Source organism: Patiria miniata, unplaced genomic scaffold, assembly GCF_015706575.1.
Source record: "Patiria miniata isolate m_02_andy unplaced genomic scaffold, ASM1570657v1 HiC_scaffold_13, whole genome shotgun sequence".
Classification (NCBI taxonomy): Eukaryota; Metazoa; Echinodermata; class Asteroidea; order Valvatida; family Asterinidae; genus Patiria; species Patiria miniata.
In genome coordinates this window covers 8,892,264-8,914,259 of record NW_024037051.1, presented here as the reverse complement: position 1 = coordinate 8,914,259, position 21,996 = coordinate 8,892,264, and the positions used below count along the sequence as shown (strand labels likewise).

Here is a 21,996-nt window from a genome sequence, read left to right as displayed (position 1 = left end):
CACAATAACAATCGGATTATGTTTTGACTGCCACCTAGCTATAAATATCAACAGAGGGCGTTCCATGTTCAAGAATGACCCCAACTTTAACACACTCCATTAAAATAAACGTAATAGGTGTTAGGGCACTCCACGTATCAGTCATTCACGCGGAGGGTGAATTGTTAATAGCATTTCCCACGGCAACTTAGTCTGGTGCCTGAACTTGCCTCATTCTCCTGGTACATGAACTATACGTTCGAAAATCCCTCCGAGGCCTGTACCTAACAAAACAGCAGATATTTCTGAGTAAATCAAAGTTAGTATTCCATCACCTGTATCAAAAAAACATCCAACGATCTTTCTGTCATACCAGAAACTCCCGTCCAAACGAACCAACCTGCCATTGTGGTGTATTTAAACACTTCGATAATTCATTAAGTCCTACTGTAAAACAAGTAAGAATTTTCGTGTGACGTCATTGAACCACTGCACTCATTGATGTGGTAGTCCTTCGCACATGGGTCGCACTACAATCAAACTTAAAGGCATATAGGATCATTTCCCTATCATGCATTTCGTTTCCAATAATAACACCACTCAAAATCCAAAGAAGAATGTTCAAACCTAACCTTTTGAAGTTTCAGCTCAGTGGATATTACACTTTTCGTGAAAACAGACCAAGAAAAATGCACAACCTTTTGATCACGAAACACGATTTCATTCATAGCACTCTGTATTTCCAAAAACCAGTAAACTGTCTGATCATTGGATGATCACCTACATTTCTTGATTTCTTCTAAATGACAGCAAGGCAGACAAATTGAGAAAAAAATTCACTGGGTATTTTAAATATAAGGAAAGTACGACCTATAATAATTCGGTAGGTTACTTTTGGGATAACTGCAAATGATCCTATATGCCTTTAGAAAGGAAGTATCGAAAAAAAGTCAAAACCCACTGCAACACCTGCCGATTAAATAATGCAACAGACTTCAGGTTCCATCATTGATTCGATTGACTATAGCTGACACCAAATAAGACACATTTTGCACGCCATACAACATTTTTCCCAGCTCATTCCCAATGGCTATACATACCTGCCATCTGCGCCTAGCCACGAACTTCTTCAGTTTAGCCGTAGACAGCTGCGTGGCTTTCATTGTCTTGATGTCTTTGTTCAGCCATTTGTGCTGGAGACATTCCTCAACAGTCTGGCGTTTTCTGCGACAGGAAACAAGAAACGGAAATGTATGTCTTGGGTACACCATGGAGAAAGGAACGTGCAGAATCGATCGTTTGTCAAGAAAAATATATTTTTTTAAAAAAGATATACAACGCATTTATTGCAAATGAATGGTGTAAACCATAACATAATTCACAAAAAAGGAATATAACAAGCGAGTGGTATCAATAAGACAATATCAAAAAAAATCTAAATTCCGGAAAAGCAGGAAATTGATTCGTTTACTGTTGGCATAACCATGTCTAACCGATCTCTTATATGGTAAAACAATCTGTGCAACCCAGGAACATTGAGCGCTGACAAAAAAAGATAACATGTATACATAACATACTCTTTCCTCTTGATGAGTAGCTTTTCTATAAATTCTTTAGCCTCGTCCGTGATGTCATCAAAAGCCTCGTCTTCAAAGTCCCATTCTGCCGCCGTGACATTGTTGAGCGTCTCTGCGTCTGAGTCGCCCATGAACGGAGACAAACCACTCAGCCTGAAAGTAAACAAAATCCGTAAGTTAAAAGAAATAACTCTTGTAATGTTTTCACACGCCTCACTTTCTATAATGTTTCTCTCTCCTCGACTGCATCTATACAACTATTAATGTTCTTATAACATTGGAAAAACAAAACATTGTTATCTGAGTGATGGAAAAGATTGTACAACAATACAATATTTGAAACGTATTTGTAACATTTGGAAATTTTGTTTTCAAATTCTAAAACCTATTATTTACCGCAGTAAATAACCTTTGTTGATGCTCGCAAAAAACATATCTCTTTCCTTTAAAGGAAAATATCGCCTTTAATTCGATTAAAAAAGAGATAATACTCTGGGCAACTGAATATTTATTTTTGAAAAATACTTTAGGAATCAAACTTACAAAATATAACAGATGACTCCAATACTCCACAAATCAGTCGCAAAGCTGATCTGCTCGTAATTAATCACTTCTGGGGCAACGAACTCTGGCGTCCCAAACATGACCTTTGTGCTCTTGGTGGGGTCGAACTTCCGGGCCAGGCCAAAGTCTATCAGCTTGATCCGGCAGCCGTGGGTGTCCACACACATGACGTTTTCAGGTTTCAGGTCAAGATGGAGGATGTTCTGTAGGTGCATGTAGTGCACGCCTGCGCAGATCTGACGCATGAATTTGATGGCGTCCTTCTCGGTCAGGACGAAATCGTCATCGATGACGCGCTCGAATAGCTCACCACCGGCGATGCTGATTGGACAAAAATGACGTCATTGGTAACAAATATAGTTTTATTGATTTCTTTCACCACAATACAGATTGAGTCATTAACTTTGATATTAAGCTGCAATGAAGGATAACTCAAATGGTGATAATTACACAAATCCATATACAGATTTCAGAGGTGCACATTTTTAAAAATTCTTGAAAATTAGAGCAGAGTATGAAGAATGAAAGCAAAGTATTCAACTAAATAAAACGTAAGTCAGGCATCATTTCTATATAAATATATATATTTATAAATCTCTTCTTCATTCTATTACCGCAACTTTCCAAATGTTTTTTTTTCTTCCAACTTACAATTCCATGACCATGACCACCTGCCTTGGCCCTTCGAATGCGTCTACACACTGCAGCAGCTTGGGGTGATGCAACTCGTTCATTATGACAATCTCCGATCTCACCGCCTGGCGATCAGATGATTTGATCTTGATGAATTTGGCGGCAAATTGTTTGCCGCTCTTTTTCTCCAAGCAACGATACACAACGCCAAAGCGCCCTCTGTTAGTGAAACGAAAAACAGGCACACATTTTTAGTCTATGGTGAGGTAACTTGAGTTCAGTGAACTGACAAGTATTTTCATAGACTGTGAATGCATGGTATACCATGTAGAAAGTTTCTGCAATTTGGTTACTGATATCCAAAAATAGACTGAATATTGAGCATGACAATTCAATGCCTCGATAAAAACATTACACAAGTATCAATTAAGAGACACTTAAGCCTGATCAAATATTTAACCATTTTTTATTTGTTCTAACTTATTTATCAATACCGCATTTAAAAATAGGATGAAACAGCTTAAAACATTTTAAGAACCACGAATGAAGTAAAGATGAAAACAAACAAAGATACATCCCAACAAACAAACTGACAATCAGACTTACTTTCCACATTGTTCCTTCATATCGTAGAGCTCAGTGACCTCCTTGTCAGTTCGGATCGCGACGTCACCACGAACTACAAATTCTTCTGTCTCTTCTATATAACAATAAATAAATCAAATCAAAATACACTCTAATAAAATCAACAAGTGACCAGCTGTTAAAATATTTAAAAGTTGAGATAACCTCAAGTGACCAATCGGTTTTACACACTGCTACATTTTATTTCTGTTACAGTATACACAAACACCTACCATCAGACTCGCCACCAGTCTTCTCATCGTTTCCGCATGCCGTTTTCACAACAGTCAGCACAGGGTCCGAAACCGGACTGGGCTCGCTGACTCCATGCTCGTTTTCTGCACCGACCCGGAAGAGATACTCCACTTCTGGTTCCAAGTCAGCTATGACGTGTGACGTGCTGACTGTGGAGGTGACGTTCTCCCATTTCTTGTCGTCAGCGCGACACATTTCGATGACGTAGCCCAGAATGCGACTACCGCCATCATAGGAGGGACCGGGCCAGGAGAGGGTTAGGGAGGTACGGGTGACGTCAGAAGCCGTTGGCTTACCGGAGGGAGGGTCAGGTTTATCTGATTACGAAAAATCAAATGTTATCATCATCTCAAGCTGCTTTTCATTCGCTGTTTCTTAAATTGTTGCAATCTTTTCTCTTTGTTCTCAGCAAACACACTGTCAAATGTCTTTGAAATATTTCAATATATATTTCACTTTGCACTTGGGACATCAAGACAGATATTTCTTAACTTTTTTTCATCAACATAACTCATCTCAAACTAATATAAGGATACACTGTATCTTGTCAAATCTATTCATTCTTTCTCTAGCACAAAAACTATATTTAAATAAACTACCAACTTGTTTTCACCTAAAATAAATAAAAGATGTACATGTCAAAACTACCCATTTGTTCTCTCCTGCAACACTGATAACATATCATAAAAGGTCTTCACACATACACGACAATGACAGATATCTCAAACTACATCCACGATCCATTTTGTTCTCACCTACGACACTGACTGATATCTCGAAGCAATCTCCACCCAGCTCATTACAGACGGACAGAGTATATCGCCCGCCATCCCCTTCGTCGGCTTGACGTATGACGAGCGTTGCAGCACTCTCTGTCACGTCTATGTGTTTGCGCTCACTTTCCTCCACCTCTTTCCGGTACTTGGTCCACGTGACTTCCGGTTCTGGGCTGCCGGTTATTTGGCATGAGATGCTGAGGGTTTGACCCGCGATGACCTGGATGTTCTTCGGGCCGGACTCAATTTTTGCAGGCACTGTAACAAAAACATATTCAACATTTTAATTCAGTTTACTACAGAAATTGCAACCGATGCATTTTATACTCATAGACTCAACAAGCCTCGACTTTACTCGAGTAAGTTCCAGAAAACTAGTCCCTCGAATTAAAACTCCGATGGTTTGTTTTGTTTCCATGAACAAACTGAGAAAATAATAGGGCGACGGTGTGGAAAATACAAGGAAGATGTTTTTAAAACGACTTGCATGAATATTCATAAATGAGATTTATTCCCATTAAAAACAGCGAATGTTGTCCATTGTTTTGTGATCGATATTTTTTTTTAAAGTCAACAGATGTTACATTTACCAATTGAACTAAAGGCAACCACAAAGAAATAACGTACAATTTAAATACATGTACATCGAAACAAGAAAAGACTAAAAAGGATTACAACCTCAATCAACAACCGTTAAACACATCACTGAAAAAAACTACACCAGCTTTGAACCGTGTGAACCACACCATGATCACAGCATGCATTATTTTATGGCCTTCCCGCCAGTACAGCTCAATTTATTTCTTAGTACCACAACATACACGCATCCAGAAGACACACATATCCCCCAAGTGCATATTGCTGCATAGATTCCTCACAGTTTAAAGAGATGCCGAGGAGATAAAGAGTACATGAAATAGTTGAATTAATATGCCCCAGGCAACGCGGGAAATCCGATTACCAAGGATTGGCCAGTTTCATAACTCTGTCTTCAATTATGGTTGCATGTGACCCTGTGTGTTCGTAACCTGACCCAATTTATTATACATCATCACAATAAGACGCGGTCTTTATGCAACTTTTTGGCGATTTCAGATTGTCAACCTAATTGGCAATCTTGCAAGACGTGAACCTTAAAGAAGTGCTCACATTCTTCGTTCTTTAAAAGGACTCGTATAGGCCTACGGAATATGGTTTACGGTTGCATCAAACGTTTACCGAATATGTCAGTTATCGAGAAGAACTTGTGATTCTTCTCAGAACCAAATATCTTTTTGTAAATCAACAAATTGCCGATCTTGAAAACAACGCATGAAAAAAAGTTTGTATTCAATATTTGATTGAGAAAAATAAACAGACAATTTTTAAACATGGAAATAGTGGGGCCCAGTCATATTAACCCTGTATCAAATTACGTGCTTTTAATTTTTATTAATTTTTTTAGATTCAAGCCCCATGATCCCCAAAAGACACTTTATCTGTTTTGTCAAAACCCTCTTTAGCTTTGCATCGCCGGCTCAACCCACAGAAAGCCACCCACATTACAGATCAGAACAATTTTTGTTCTCCTCTTTATATCTTCCGTTCTGATGACTGCTTCAGATGTGTACAGCGCGTAGATAATATTAACCACAGTATGTTGACACGGTCGAGTGGGAAACAAATTAAGAACGATAAAAAAACAGAAAATATCAGCCAACAAAAGTTACGGTTCAGCTGACATGAAAAGTCCAGATGACAAAAACAAACGTGGCAATAGGAAAAGCTGACGGTGTTGTGTGTGTTCGTTGCTGACGAGTGTACGAGTAAAAAGGGAAAATACTCGATCTGCAACCCCTATAGCCCAACAGGCCAACACTATCCCCTGCAAAAGTGAAATATTGGTATATTCTTTCAAAGACAGCGACCTTAAACAGATCAAAGACACAAGCACAGACAAATAGTTGTTAATGTTAAAGAGAGCTCCACAATCCATGTTTCTTTCAACGTCTCCCTTAAGAATCTAAACACAATAATGACATCACATTGCCAAATTGTAATCGAAAACGACGTGGCAGTTTCTGTTTTGTTCCGCCCAAAACACGGAATTATTGTTGCATTTGGAAATATCGATCACACTCAGCGATATTTATTAATTCACAAAGGTAAGAACAAGCGTCGTGTATACCGGTAGTTATTATAGAGTCTATCACAAAATTTCTATAAATGGCGACAACGCCCCAGGCGTACTGCTCAACCATCTGTGAGACGCGAGTCGGAACGTTCCATATTTTCTCAGCAAGGTGCATCCTCATCATCGGTACGCTATTAAACGCGAGAGAGGCAGGTGTCTGGTCAAGCAGGGAAATGTTTGAAATTTGTCACCATCTCGACAGATGGCCCAATTTCAAGACGATTCGCATGCCTAAAAATATCAAGCAAATGTAGCATATTCTGCCTTAAAGTCGTTGAGACTGCACGAGATTGTAGGAAATTAATATAGAATGTGAATGCTAGAATAGTATTTTATAAACTTTGGATACTAAAATAAATGTTATTTTTTTTGCATTTAAATAAATATCTGACTCAAGTTTGAACAATCTTCTATAAAACACGAAAATATTGACGGAACTAAAAATATAAACACAATGTATACGGAAATCATCACAATGGTGCTGATATTGGCAAATGAATATAAACACGTGTATTTATATCCTTGTTCCATTTTCGATATAAGGAAATCGGTTTAATACATGATCCTTTCTGTACAATCTAAAATAAAAATGTGATGCTGCTACAATGTTCACATTCAGATTTCTACATTTATACAGTTTGTCTCATGTAATATGTTTATCAAACCGAATTAAATAGCCCCTCTTTAACCACACTATCCGTCATACACACTTAGAATTGTGATGTGTACCGAATCCATTTAAAAGCTTTTAAAATTAAGTTCACACTGGTATTTTTAGCGCAGACTTGTGAGTCTAAGTTCAAGCTAAATTGCGTGGGAAAATGAGGTTTAAAGAGGTGTTGTGGTTTTGTCGAGCGTCTCAAACAGCCGTTGGTAAACAAACCGAGTCTATGCAATTCCGATTCAAGATAAAAAGAAAAAAAACCCACCACGACGACCTTTGCCTGCTGGAATGTAATACTTGATTAATTAACTACGAACTGAATGGAGAATACCGACATTTGACACGAAAGCTGGGAATACATGGAGTTCACTTTGACGTAGTATCTGCTGCGATTCAAATATCGTGATAAATGACACAGATACAAGAATGCAAGCAGACAATACATTTTGACAACACTTTTCAATAAACTTTTTTTTTTAAAGATTACTTGGAGATATCAAAGATTAGTAATATGACGATCCTTATTTTAACACCTCGTCCTTGTCGATCTCTTTTATGTTAGGGATGTAAAAAAAAAATACAAATTGGCCCAGTTGACACATCGGTCACTTTTAAAATTTAATTTAGTCGAGCACCACAATTTGAAATGTAGCGAACGTGGGACAAACTTTTTTTCACGAAATAATATATGAATTAGAAACTTCTTTGTATACATTTAACAGGTTGTAAATTAAATGTTTAAAAATTGGGCACATACACACCATGTGGCTGAATTTATACCAGTACAACTTAAACCAATTTGCGACTTGACAGGCTAGCAAACATTCAAAGCGTGAAATTACTCCTTCCACATAGTGACAACTTAAGTGAAACTCCTGCACGCAAGGTAATCACAAGGAACACTAATTAAAGGGTCGTGACAGTTCGAAAACCTTTTAAACCCTGGGGATTTCTGTCTGATTCCGGTCGCGTTTGCTCAAATCAATTCTTTTGAACAAAAATAAAAACCCACAGCATTTACGGTAAATCTGCGAAGCTATTTACTGGAAATTAATTTCTGACAATATTACTTCCCGCAGCGTTGTTGTCGAGCAGCGATTATTGGGATTAATTCAAGCGTGATATCGCTGGAGTTATCAGCAAAACGATCGTGAATTAATTTCCATTACACCTGTAGGCTCGCATTTGTCAAGTGTGGTCATATCACATCGGGTAGAAGGAGGTACTTCCATGAAACACAGCGCCAAACACATATTAACCGTGTAGGCCCTATCGGTTAATAGTTTTCTCAAGTTTAATTTCGTACCTCATGTCAAGAACCTCAAGTGAGGTTTTCTTTTACGATATCGTAAATCCCATATTTTCATTTCACTAGCTTTTATATTAGTACTGCTTATTATGCTAACAATTAACCTATCGCATAGAATCGCGTCATCGCAGCTTGTGAAATTTTGTCCAATTACACAGGATATACAAAATTAATGGAAGCGGAACGCGCAAAATCTGAAACAAACAAAGCTTAACGTACACAATTCCACAGGGTTGTCTACGGGGCGTGGCTAACTCGCAAACGGCGATAAGTCAATTATAATCAAATCAATTAAATTTTATAATCATTTATATGAGTGACCCTTAAAAGCGAATTGTCAATTCAGACATAGGAACATACCTATCCATCATTCTGAAGATGAATAATTTAAAAGCGCAGGAAATGTTGATGTGTTCGTGACAGGTATGTGCGTCAAGTTAGCGAGATCGGGGCATGGGTGAGTGCGTGCAATAATCCAATATGTCTGATCCTACTACCACGTCATGTCTCGTTTGAGTAACGGTGAAGTGTGAATTGTGGAGGTTTTCTAAACCTTGGTTTTGTCGCATGCTGCGGCTCAATCTCTGGGTCTAGAATTATTTTGGTGCCTTTGGTGCTACAATCCAATGGAAACACTTTTATTTTTGGCCTCATATTTATGATAGAATTTAATATTCCTGAAGCAGGCCTATATTCAGAACCGGAGTTTCCCAAGTTAGGAACCTAAAAATCTCCAGGAGCATGTTGCTGGAACGAAGCCGAGGTTTGGAAAACGGATCCTTAATTTACAAAATTCCACATACCTCAGTACAAAAACAATATACACTGAGGTTCAAATTGCATAATATAACAACGGGAAGTTTGACTTGAACCAAGGGCGACTTGGATGAACACTGAGTTTAAATACAGATCAGTCTATGTTTATACAGGAAGTCAATAAAATTGGTTAAAAGGAAATCCAGAGCTGCTAATGCTGGATTTATAGTGATATCATTGTAGAAATGTCACAATGTCAGAAAAGCACTCGGAGTGCAACTTGTCATAATAAACTACATCGAACATGGGATAAAAAAAAATCTTCAATGACGTCAAGCAAAATATGAGATTTTAATGTTTTCTAAATCGTCAGGGAGATTCTTAAAACCAACTTTTCAAGATAAGGACACAAATAAACTCCGCCCGATAAAAGTTGCAATGTTTACCGTTCACACACAACTTCAGCACGGGACATTGTTGAAATGGGGCAAATTTAAACACTATAGAGCTGGCTGACCTTTGCTTAATGATTTACTTCCAAACTTTGCCCATTCCTCAGTTGCAGTCTTGCTGGAGAAAAAAAAAGGAAGATATCTAAAAGAAAATACATTTATAAAGCGCTCCCGCCGGTGAGACTTCGGCTTGTGTGAATGAAAGGCCAATTTGGATTTTAATTACATAGTGTATACATCTGCGATATACGACACGTCTCACTGTCAATCAAGGGGGTATCGTCTGCCGAGACCAGACAGCGATCGTTCCCACTGCTAGCGAGGAAATATCCGGCAGATTTAATTTGCGCGAAGGCTTGTAAATCACGGACGAACCCGTGTAATTGAGAGAATTTTCTGAGAAGTAAATCTGCGCTGACGCGGTGAAATTTAAAGTAAACTAGCGCGACGGGAAGGGAATGTGTATGACACTCAAGCCGCATGAACATCTTGCAATGGTGTATTAGTGTTAATGTTATTTTAGCGTGAACTATCGTGTTTCCATGGGTTTTTTCTACCGAGTTCTCTTTCTTGTTGTCTGCAGTAATCTGCAATGGAAACCACTAATTACATGGACACACCCTAATTAAGGAAATCAAATTAAAACAGCTACATGACAGGTGCATATTGGAGGATAAAAATCTCACTTGATATTTCTTCCAAATTTTCGAAATTGGAGAGACAAGGAGTTATCAGTTTTCAATGTACTATATCACTTTGATAACGAGGTGGTCCATATGTCCTTATATGACTGCAGCAATACCGATCAAACGACTGCATCATTTAAATGCGTCAGTGCTCATGTTTAAGTCAGATGTCACTGCATAAGCTTGTAAGAGACCACTTTATAAAGTGCTTTGGCTGATTGATGCATATGTGACTTTGCTTTCCCACAACATAAACGCTTTAAGACGTACAAATTGCATTACACCGGGTTTATCATGCCAGTATTCCAACATATCTTACTCTATTACATCCGAACAAGGTTAAATCATGTACGACATGTCGCGTCGGTGCATTACTGACGCTCCGACTATAACGTGCAATGCACATCAACTTGAAAATATTTTTGTTCTCAAATAAACCACACAGGGAAACCGGCTAGTGCATTATGATTATTTTAAAGTTCAACAAAGAAATTGACTGGAGAGGGGTCTGAACCTGCGATCTCCAGATTGCCATTCCGGTGCTCTACTAACTGAGCTATCCAGCCATATGATGGCGGTTCCCCATTTTGTCAATGTCAAAGGGCTCTATAGTCAGAAGCCATAGACCCGTATATATGCCATAGCCAGGGAGCACGCCCAAAGTGCTAGCAACATTAGCAATGCTGCAAACCTGGGAAATAGCAAACGGGGATCACTCAGAGAGCCGGCTTTTTATTATACTATTAAAACACTTGGAATTAAAATATACATCGGCAGCTTGCATAGGCTTAACTGCTAGGACTTCAAGATGTGATGTTCTTCACTTCAGTCCATTTACATGAAACGAGTGATACAAATGAGATTATACACTTGCACAAAAATCTGAATATGAATGCTACTTTTTCTTGATGAGCATTTCGTTAAGGGTTTGAATTAAGTTAAAGACATTACTAAATGATATGCCGTTAGTGTGAAGACCCTCAGGCGTGAGGTTGGGGTGGAAAGCGAAGTACAGTACTGCCGGGATCTATCGTAATGTTCTATGTCCAATCCGAGAGGTTAATTCAGCTTATTGCACTCGGTGTTAAGGCTGAAATTCTAATCAGCCATTGGGTGTATTTAATATCACAGCGCGTATACAGTCGACTCTCGTTAGTACAAACTCTGTTTAATAGTACAAAAGTCTGGTTATAACAAACATAAAGCCTTGGTCCCAACTGTGCGAGTTTATATTGACGAGACTCGACTGTACATTAACACGGCCCCAGTAACTCTATGGCAGGTTTGTCAAGTTACTCTCAACTTTTCGGATCCATTAAGCTGAGATTTCAATTAGACCTCGTGTGTTGCAGATTATTTCGGAGGGTACTTTGTTATTTCAATTTAGGCCTAGTACCAATGAATACACAAAGGGTTCACCCACTCCTATCCAACCAATACAAAGCCATTGCCCTCTACGGTCCATTAGGAGCCTCAAAATGTATTCACGCGTACATGGTAAATACAACACAGCACACGCCTTCATGGCAAGTTTGACACATAAATCATCGGTTTATGATAACAAAGTTACCGACATAAAACGAGAGACAACAGGTTTTTGCAAGGTGTTTCTAAAGGTGTGTCTGTCCACAACCGAATTAGGTCAATCAAAATATATTTGCAGAAGGTAGACGCCGAGGTCTGAGGCATAATCAAAATGGAAAAGGTTGTGGTATGTTTGAATAGCTCCATGCAGCATTGAAAACTTTTAATAACTTGACATGCCAAAGGGACCTAGGATGTTTACACAATGCATGGAACAGATTTATTGAGGGATAGAGTAAAAAAAATCCACAAGGTTATACTAGTACATGTAGCGTACTACGAGGTTTTCAACATTTGCAGTAATTCTGCCGCTGACAAAAAACAGTTTGTGTTGACTTGAAAAGGCCTTTGTCGTGTATATACAGTTTCGGAGGGAACCGAATCGGCTTATATATTTATGCCGCAGTGTTCGTTTCGTGCGAGGAATGTAGGATTTGACTTTGAAGTTTACTCGATTTGTACATATTGATTTCGCTGTGAAAAGCGACGTGAAGAACTCGTCGTCAACCCATTTTCCCAGGATTACTTGGTTACAGAATCGGACACTAATAATAGGGTCAAGTAAGTGGCCTTGCTTTGTTGAATGCATTTTGTCATGGTTCAATAAAACATCCAATATCAACCACTGTCATGTAACACTAAACCTGTCTTACATTTCTTTGATACTTACGGCAGATGACAAATTATTTGAGATCTTTGTTAACTTTCCCATCGATTTGCATTGAAAAATCCAAAGCAAAATACCCCAAAATACAGAAAATAAATTCAAAGGTGGTAAGTGAAAGTCAATAAACCCTATGGATATCTCAGAGTGAGTTCTTTGATACTCTAACAATTTAGCAACCATTTATGCACAATAGGTTCCATCCGTGCCTGTCCAATGCTCCAAGAGATACAAAACCATTGCCATTAACTCCGCCTTAACATATAAGGTCTATTCTTAAAGTAGTCCTTTAGTGCGTTGGCTGAAACAGTGAAAACGAAATGTTAGTTGAAATGTTATTATTACAGAAAACAAAATCTGTGAACTGACCTCCAGCGATGAGTTGAGCTGAACTCTCGGCCGTCCCAGCTGCATTGACAGCCTTGCACGTGTAGGTTCCTGCGTCACTCATCCTGGCATTATTGACCACCAATGAAACACCGTGTTCTCCCTCAAATTCGTACCGATACTTGGGGTCTGTCTCCCCGATCTCCACTTCGTCACAGTACCAGAAGATGTCCGGTTCGGGCTCGCCGGTGACTCGGCACTCTAGCACGGCCGACTTGCCCTCCACGATCCGCCGGTCGCAAAGTCCCTCGGTAAACTGTGGCTTTGAATGGGATTCTATATTGACTTTCCCATCGGCGTACGCTGGTTTTGACTCGATGGCTTTGCCAGACCAGTCAGAGTCTGACTCTTCAAATGAGGGCGCTCTCATGCGCGTCAGCGAGGTCTTTTTGGCGGGAACTGGCGGCGGTGTTTTCTTGGATTTCTTGGGCGAGGCTTCGGTGACTGTAATGGCGGGTCGGGGTGGGGTGCCGGGATTATCTGCATCAACATCGTCGTCATCCTCGGATATTGTCAGTGTCCTCTTGAAGACTTCGTCAAGATGATCTCGAGGGCTGCTGGTGGCTTTGGATGACGATACTTGGGACCTGAGAAATTCCTCATCATCATTTTCGTCCTCTTCCCACGCTGTTGAGAATTGTACACAATATCATTAGTGAAAATTGGTGTTTTTTTTTATACATGTTGTGTTAAGGGATATTGTGAAATTGACAGAATTTTCGGCATAATATCATTTGATGGGTACAGATAGGCTCTAGTGCGCAACAAATTGTTAACTTGAATATTCACCAAAAGAAATCGAAAGTCAGGTGAGGGTTTTTGGTCATTTGTCCATTTTTTGGCCAGTTATGAAAACGTTTTTTTTTTTTAAATCAACTTACGGACAATCTTGAGATCTGAAGTTGTCTTGTCCTGACCAGCTGTATTGGAAGCAATGCACGAGTATTCACCCTCGTCCTCAGGGAAAGCTTCGGTTATTGTCAGTTTCACCAGCGTGCCTGGGTACAATAGGAAAAAAACCAATGCTATAATACAAAGTTGTTTCAAGATTATTCGGACCAAAAATAAGTGGTCGTTACAATATTCAAGAACGAAAACAGTTGCATTCGTAAGACCTACTTCTGCAAGATTTTAAAGTTCGGTCGACAATGCAAAATTGGTTAAAGTTGGTTTTGTATACGAAGTCCTATTGATACAGATGTGTTTGGTTGATCTTAAAATTGCAACATTGTCAGTTTTATATCGTTATCATTTACACCCTTTATATTCATTTCTTGCAGGAACCTCAGTTCACGAACCTTCAGTCGTCATTTTGAAGTATTTCGACTCTTTGATTTCCCTGCCATCTACCGTCCAAGCAATGGTAGGCTTTGGTGTCCCCTCCACCCTACACTGAAACACCGCCAATTCTCCCTCCTTAATGCGCATGTCCTTTAACCCCTCGATGACCTTTGGCACCTTCTTGGTCTGCACGTGACGTGTGAGCACGTGACGGAAGTCTAATTGTTGCGAGTCGGATTCTGGCGAGCTTTTGTCCGTGCTGCTGTTGATGGTGTTGTTGTTGTTGATATTCTGAAGTCGCGGTCTGTTTCGAAATAATAACATAAAACTTTAATATTATGAGGTATGTAATTTTTTTTAACAAACTGCTTAACACAGAATGATGACGCTAAGTTGGCTCTTGGTGCATGATTCAATTTAGGTTTTTGCCCTTCATATGATTATTCAAAGGCAGTGAACAATACAAATCGAGGTGATAAAACCCCAAAATGACTTTCAAATGTACATAGGCCCTAAAAGAGTAAGAAGGCATAGGGACCTATGACAATTTTACGTTAAAAAATCCTTTCAACTGAAAAGAGTGCAAATTAAAGTTAGGAAAAATTTAAATTTCAATATCATGTTTTAAACCTCATCCGAACTTTTCAAATCCCAACTAAACCTCAGTTAGTTATCCAGGGTCGTATCATTGCAACAATTCATATTTTTCCCAAAGTGATTTTAAATTTTACATGCAATTATATACCACCACATGGTTGTCTTAAGAACCGGAACCCTATTATTCGTCTTTCCCAAAGCGATTTAAAGTTCTACAGGCAATCACTACTTCAATGACCGCCTTTATCTTTAAGAACCCTTCTATTCTTTATCCTGCCAGATTTACCTTGATTTCAACAGTTGTCTAAAATCTGTCTGCTCCTCTTCCAAAGCATGCACAACCACCGACACAGTGCACTTCTCCTCGCCGAAGGAGTTACTGACCGTACAGGCATAAGACCCAGCATCCGTCGCCAAGGCGGCAGGAATCTGAAGGATCCTTAGACTACTTCCGATACCAAGCTTCTTCATGAGGATCCGCTGTCCTGGCGAGATGATGCGACCATCTTTGGCCCAGGAGATTGCGGGCTCCGGATCGCCTTCCACCTTACAGGTGATTCTCAGGCTACTGCCTTCATCTACTGTCACCGACCGTGGCTTTTGCGTGAATCTGGGAGGAGACCCCGGACAAACTGGGTCTGTAACCAAAAGAACAGAGTGCTTTGATACAAATCAAGGAATACCATCTTTCCAAAAATACGATTGGGAGGTTTGGTAGACTACAGCACGACTAAGAACAAGAACGTTCGAGAGGTATGAAGGCCTGATGTTTTGTATCTCGACCAAAAGGTTGAAAAATATTGTAATAGGCTTGAAACGTCGGGTGCTCCTGCATTGTGTCGTTGGTTTACACATTATAACACACACCACAGCAAACATCAAGAATGAGATTTAATCACTAACGATGAACTTGTAACTTGTCACAAGTATACAACATGTTACAAAAAACGGTAATTACCACCAGTTTCCCGAGAAAATATTTTAACAGTTTACTACAACGCATCATGCTGCAACTGAAACAAATTAGCGCTATAAAAGGCAGGAAACATTAAGATAAATCGCGAAATCATGCATGACGTCAGACACTTTAAAACAAATGATTTGAAATTGTCAAATACAGCCATAATATTAACAATAAACAGCACACTGGGATCGCATGCATGCAGCCGTTTACCGGACAGCTTACGACAAAGGAAGAAATAGATGATCTGAAGACGTGAACTCCTACGAAGAAGTGAGCTAAAGAAAAGAAATAGTATTTAGAGGATTGGCTGATAAATTAAGATGAGTGCACTCAGTTTCTTTTAAATTAATGCCCTTCTATACTCCAAGGCTTCACGGAAACGAAAACTATAATGCTTCTTTTTATAATTAGCATAGAATTTCTTTTAACTGAGATGTTTGCTCCGTAGCAAGGCAATCACCAAATTGTCACTTTTTCAGATGTCAGATCAATTTTTAGCAGCCTTGATATTAAAAAGATAATCCCCAATTTATTCATTCTTAAACGTTATTGCGACGATTCAGAATGCATCACGTCATCAGCTCACCTTTTACGACGATCTTGGCAGAACACTGATCCTCGCCCGCCGCGTTGAACGCCTTACAGAAGTAGACCCCAGCGTCCTCGGGGTAGACCTCACGGATGACCAAGGAATGAAGCTCGCCATCATGAAGGAGTTTGAAGTCATCATCCTCCAAGATCTCACAGCTGTCAAAGATCCACATGACTTCGGGCTCTGGTGTCCCTAAAATCCGACAAGCAAATCAAAAACAATTTCAACATTGTAATTTACATTACCTGGCATATGTCTAAGCGGGTGCAATAATATGGTGTGGTATTTGTTATGAAGAGCACCAAATATTTTTTTGTCACCAGGCAAACAAGAATAACATGAAATGTAAAAAGCCGGGCGGTATCAATGCCTGGTTAATAAATTTGGAAAACAACAAAGTAGTATACCATATCAAGACATCTTGTGTAAATCAGCATCGTTTATACCTTTGACTTTTACAGTGAGAGCCAATGGACTACCATCCATCACCTCCACATCACTGGGTGTCTGAAGGAACTCTGGTTTTGTCTGAGAATCTGTCACGGAAGGGACAGATTCCTCGTTAGTCTTGGACTCAGCTTTGATTGCTGGCTCCTCTACGGCATCTCCAAGAACAAGTTCTACATTCTTGTCATCAGTGACGGATTCAAGATCCTGGCTTTCAGCTACAGAGACCTCAATTTCAGACAGACCATCAAGATGAGACTCGGATAGCATCTCCGGAGCAATGTCTGCCACTTCAGGTTCTTCGTTTCTCTCAGGCTGTTGGAGTTCCTTCTTGACTTGAGTTGATTCCACAATTCTCAGACTGGCTTCCGGTTCCGATTCTGATTCTGATTCCAGCTCGAGTTGCAGATCCAAACTCGAAGGCACTGCTTCATTTTTGTTAGCTTCGATCTGAACGGAAAGAGTGCCCATGTCGGCAACAGATCTTTCGACCGAAAGTTCTTCAGGTTCCTGCACAGGTTTCGTTTGCAGGATTGGTTCTGAATCTGGAACTAACTCAAGTTCAACTCGAGGGTCTTCTTGCACATCAACAGCATCTTGGTTGTCCAGCAAACTTGGTTCATTTGGTGATTCACTCTTCGCTTCTAAGTCTTTCTCAACATCCAGCACCTGCTCCTTGGGATTGGTAACAGTCTCGGATTTGGGCAACTCATCCTCAGAATTTGAAGAGGAAGCTGCTTCTGAATCTTCCGTAACATCTTTGGCTTGTTCCTCTTGCTTGGGCTCATCTTTTGGTTTCAACACCTCCTCCTCAGACTCCGATGGAGTAGTTTGGAGGAATATTTCCGTTCTTGAAGTCTTCCTTTGCAATTCCCAGGGCATTTTCTTCATCGCTTGAACCGCTGACACGGGTTCGGTTGGAAGGGCAGCCTCAACGGGTTCAGTCGGTTCACAAGGAGGGACTAGAATATAAGGAATTCAAACAGGTTAAACCTGATAAGTGACGACAGTTTCTTTGAATTGGAATGTTAATTTATAACGCGATTCAGTTTGTATAGAGAACGGCTGGAAATACATGTAAAGTGGAACATGTTTTATGCTTAAATCAATCATGCAGGTGCCATTGTACCTATAGGCCTACTTGTGTTCAAAATATTATATAAACTTGATTATATAATTATCAAGAATACAAAATAGCAGTTAAAATCAACGATTACGAAAACGAGTTTGACAGTTTAATTGAACTTCTACTCATAATGCTTTATTTCGTTGCTCATAATCCAAACTACTCGATCATCATATTTTTTGATTAGTGAATTCGATTCTACTTACTTTCCACGCTCAGTCTAGCTCTGCACGACGCCTCCCCAGCCCTGTTGCGCGCAATACACTCATACTCCCCTTCATCCTCGGGCAGCACCTCCGGTAGAACCAGCGTAGCCTTCTCGCCGTCAAACGCGATCTCGTAGATATCGTCGTCGGGGGAGATTTCCTTACCGAGGAACAGCCACTGAATAGTAGGGGCCGGCTCGCCGGACACACGGCAGGAGAATCGGGCGACACCGCCGTCTTTAGTGCGGCAGTTCGTTAGCCGTTGTGTGAATTTCGGTGGGTCGTCCCTGGCGACTTTGCCTATTTAATGGTGACAAGGTAAAATATTAACAATTTCAGGTGCTTGTTGCATTAAAAAAAAAATCAATCCTCAAGTTTTTGACATCTACATATTCAAACCAATTAAAAGCACACCAATAATATTCAGTTTAATAAAAAACCATTTCCGCAACACAATGTTCTTCTCAAAAGCTCAAGTAAACTAAAAAAAATAGGACGCAACAAAATCTGACACCTTTGAAAATGTTTGAACCCTGAATTTAAGTTGATAACCCATGGCTTTGACAATAAACAACATTATCTGGGAAAAAATCATAAAAAAATGGAATTCAAATACCAAATCCCCATTTGAAAAACCTTACCACGTAAAGCAATATTAGCACTTGATGTAGTCTTGCCAAGCTCATTGGCCAAGACGCAAGTATACCGTCCGGCATCTTCCTCCACAGTGTCATAAATCTCCAAGAAATGCTCCCCTCCGTCTTGATAGATCTCAAACCTCCCTTCATCCTTCAAGACTTTGGTGTTCTTCTTCCATGTCACGTCGGGAGCGGGGAACCCTTTGACCATGCAGGAGAAGCTGGCGGTCTCGGGCGGCGTGATGTGGGTGGATCGGGGTCGGAGGATAAACTCGGGGGGTTTGGGCGCTTGGGAGGCAGATTGGAGCGATGATCGGCGGGGCTGATGGTGGAGGTTTTGCGGTGGCCTGAAACAAGAACAATAGATTTAAGATAATATTGAGCCTGAAGTTTTGAACATGGCTTCGGTCGTGAGGAAGAAAGGTTCTCTTTTATAGTTTAATTTAAAAAAAATCGGATATCAACGGTATAGTAAGGCCAGTGAGGACCAAAGACAAGAATAAATACATTAAAGAAAGTTTCAGTAATTTTGACAATTTATTTTACATTATAAATATGAATTTCACATATCGTATAGGCCTACATCAACAAATCATTAGAGTTTATTTTCTAAGACAATTGCAACACTTACTCGGCATGAACCTCCTCATCTCGTTTCTTAACTCGACTGTCAGTTTCATCCTTCAAGACGGTACCATTCCTCTTAACGTCCTTCGTCTCAAGTTTGACGGGCTCAATTTTCTCTTCTTTCTTTGGTACAGGCTTTGGCTCATCTCGTGGCATCGAGGCCTTGGGTTGTGCTTTGGATGGGGCTTTTTCGACTGCTTTTACTTTCTTTGGCTCTTGGGGTTTCGGAGCCTCGAATTCTGAAAAAAATATATCAGAATTTCGTATAAGTTAAATCGAGTTCTTTAAGGAAACATATAAAAAACAATCAAACCTCTTTAAATTTTTGCAGTTTTTAAAAAAAATCGCTTGTTCTAATCCAAGACACAAATTTTCAATTTTGAATTGGTTCAGGACGGCTGCCGTTTATCCTGAGAATCTTGAGCTGTTAATCTTCCTCGGTTTTTGGTAAGTTTCACATACGCACTTACCTACAATCAGCTCAGCGGTGCTCGAAACCATGCCCAATCCGTTCTTTGCCGTGCACGTGTACACAGCATCGTCTTCTTCTCTGATGTCACTGACCACCAGTGCGCATGTGCCGTCCGGTTTGCGCGTAATCTGATGACGTCGGTCCTCCTGTACCACCTTACCGTCCATGATCCACGTGATCTCGGGAAAGGGATCGCCTGTGACTTTGCATTCAAACACGGCCTTCTCGCCTTCGCAGACCTCGCAGTCCGCAATCCTGCGGACGAAAGACGGAGCCTGTCCCTTTGGAATGACTGGCTTGGGTTTTTCTGGGCGAGTAAAAACAAACAGAGCAAGTATCGTCTAAATGGTTGACGTAAAATGTTGACACAGATAAAGTTGAAACTACACGCATTTTAGCTTTGCTGAATTCAAAGACTCAGAGAGAATTTCAAAATGCAGTTTAATTATAAGGCAAGCGATTGTCGGTGCATTCAGCCATTTCAGCCACAGGATTATTCACAAAACAATAGCAAAGTTCAGTTTCGACATGTTTCCATAGGCCTATAACTCCGTAACAAAATACTATCAGGAAACTGTAAGTGAAGTTTTGACAAATTAAACAAATGGGTGGATATAAACAGAAACATCGTCGTGGTAACTTAGTAAACTTCGAAAAATAGATTTGAACCTCGCCTTCAGGACCCAAGGTTACATTTCGAAATGCTTCTATTTCATTTCAACCGAATGCACAAGGTCATTGTACAGCTCCCTAATATGCCCTTTAGGCAGAGACATGATTCATCTGAAATATCTACAATTCCAGCTAAAAATACGCCATTTTAAGGCAAATACTCAAAAACGCAAAGAACTGGACGGGAAACACCTGCGTCAAGTAATCCAAAACTCCTGGTCAAGAACAAAGAAAGGTCATTGGAGTGAGATTACAGCAAGGATTTGGTATTGTCTGACGCTAAACAGGCGTGATCAGTGAGAATATTGATTACATTCAATAATACAGAGGTACTTGAAAACAAAAGGCCTATTTATTTCTGGTTGGAAAATGGTGACATTGATCCAGTATTAAACATTGTAACATTTTTAGTGATCATAAAATGTAGCGACGTTTGTTAAAATAATTTAGTCAGAAAGAAAACAAACGGCTCATACGAAATTACCAATTGTCTGGTATTAAAATAATGGGGGCCTGGATTTTTTTCGAGGAAGTAAATAATCCAGGACCAAAAAGACTGCCATCTTAGACCATATTTTGTTATCCCATTTTCTCACGTAGTCACAAACCAACAAAGTAATAAATTCCCACACAAAATGTCAGGGTGCTTCATAAGAATCAGTTAAATAACAGTAAGATGATGAATCTACGGAGTAAATAGCTCACAATTCATCAGTCACATCGTCCGAAAATGTACCTTTTTTGTGGTCATGATATCTCAAAATTGACGGCTTTCTACGACAAGTGAGTGTTTTAGAAACTCAAACTGAAAGCTGAATTTAAAGGGGCCCTTTGCACGAGTTGGCCATATTTGTCGAGTTCCCTGAATGTATTTCATAAATTGTTAACTGTTGAAAGGTATGGTGCCAGACTATTCATGCAGCCTTATTTTACTGTCATTTCTTTTTTAAATCTTGCTTAAAAAATTAGGGAATGATTAATTACACATTTTGAATTACTCATTGAAGCAGACTTGAATTAATTAGTAATTTACTTGTCTTCATTTCTCTCCGCAAGTTCAAAAAACTAAGATTTTACCTCACTTTCAATTCAATATGGCCGACTCGTGAATAAGGCCCATTACATTTTACAGCCGTAAAAAGTAGTAATTAGCAGCAGAATTAATTGCCCAGACTTTTAACTTGAAACAGAAAATATACAAGTGCATTTAACAAAGTACTATAGCAACTGTAGGCCTACCATGCAGGCTGATAAAGTTTAGCTTCACGATACGGTATACCGTACACATTTA

At 39.7% G+C, this 21,996-nt stretch overlaps 1 protein-coding gene across 7 annotated transcripts in view; it reads right to left on the bottom strand.

The window, feature by feature from the left end:
• Positions 1 to 21,996, bottom strand: part of LOC119721200 (myosin light chain kinase, smooth muscle-like) — a 75,994-nt gene that overhangs the window by 5,518 nt on the left and 48,480 nt on the right. For 6 of the 7 annotated variants that reach the window (XM_038191126.1, XM_038191129.1, XM_038191130.1 and 3 more), the window contains 17 exons: positions 20,032 to 20,340; positions 19,566 to 19,800; positions 18,938 to 19,281; positions 18,297 to 18,596; positions 16,964 to 17,926; positions 16,512 to 16,709; positions 15,248 to 15,599; positions 14,382 to 14,668; positions 13,965 to 14,081; positions 13,066 to 13,710; positions 4,388 to 4,666; positions 3,611 to 3,949; positions 3,360 to 3,453; positions 2,772 to 2,972; positions 2,100 to 2,441; positions 1,557 to 1,709; positions 1,080 to 1,203 (listed from right to left, as the gene is read on the bottom strand). In XM_038191126.1, the coding sequence (XP_038047054.1) occupies positions 1,080 to 1,203; positions 1,557 to 1,709; positions 2,100 to 2,441; positions 2,772 to 2,972; positions 3,360 to 3,453; positions 3,611 to 3,949; positions 4,388 to 4,666; positions 13,066 to 13,710; positions 13,965 to 14,081; positions 14,382 to 14,668; positions 15,248 to 15,599; positions 16,512 to 16,709; positions 16,964 to 17,926; positions 18,297 to 18,596; positions 18,938 to 19,281; positions 19,566 to 19,800; positions 20,032 to 20,340 (5,282 nt within the window). Of the gene's footprint in view, positions 1 to 209; positions 264 to 1,079; positions 1,204 to 1,556; positions 1,710 to 2,099; positions 2,442 to 2,771; positions 2,973 to 3,359; positions 3,454 to 3,610; positions 3,950 to 4,387; positions 4,667 to 13,065; positions 13,711 to 13,964; positions 14,082 to 14,381; positions 14,669 to 15,247; positions 15,600 to 16,511; positions 16,710 to 16,963; positions 17,927 to 18,296; positions 18,597 to 18,937; positions 19,282 to 19,565; positions 19,801 to 20,031; positions 20,341 to 21,996 lie in introns of those variants that run through there. The other variant, XM_038191127.1, reaches the window with a different exon arrangement.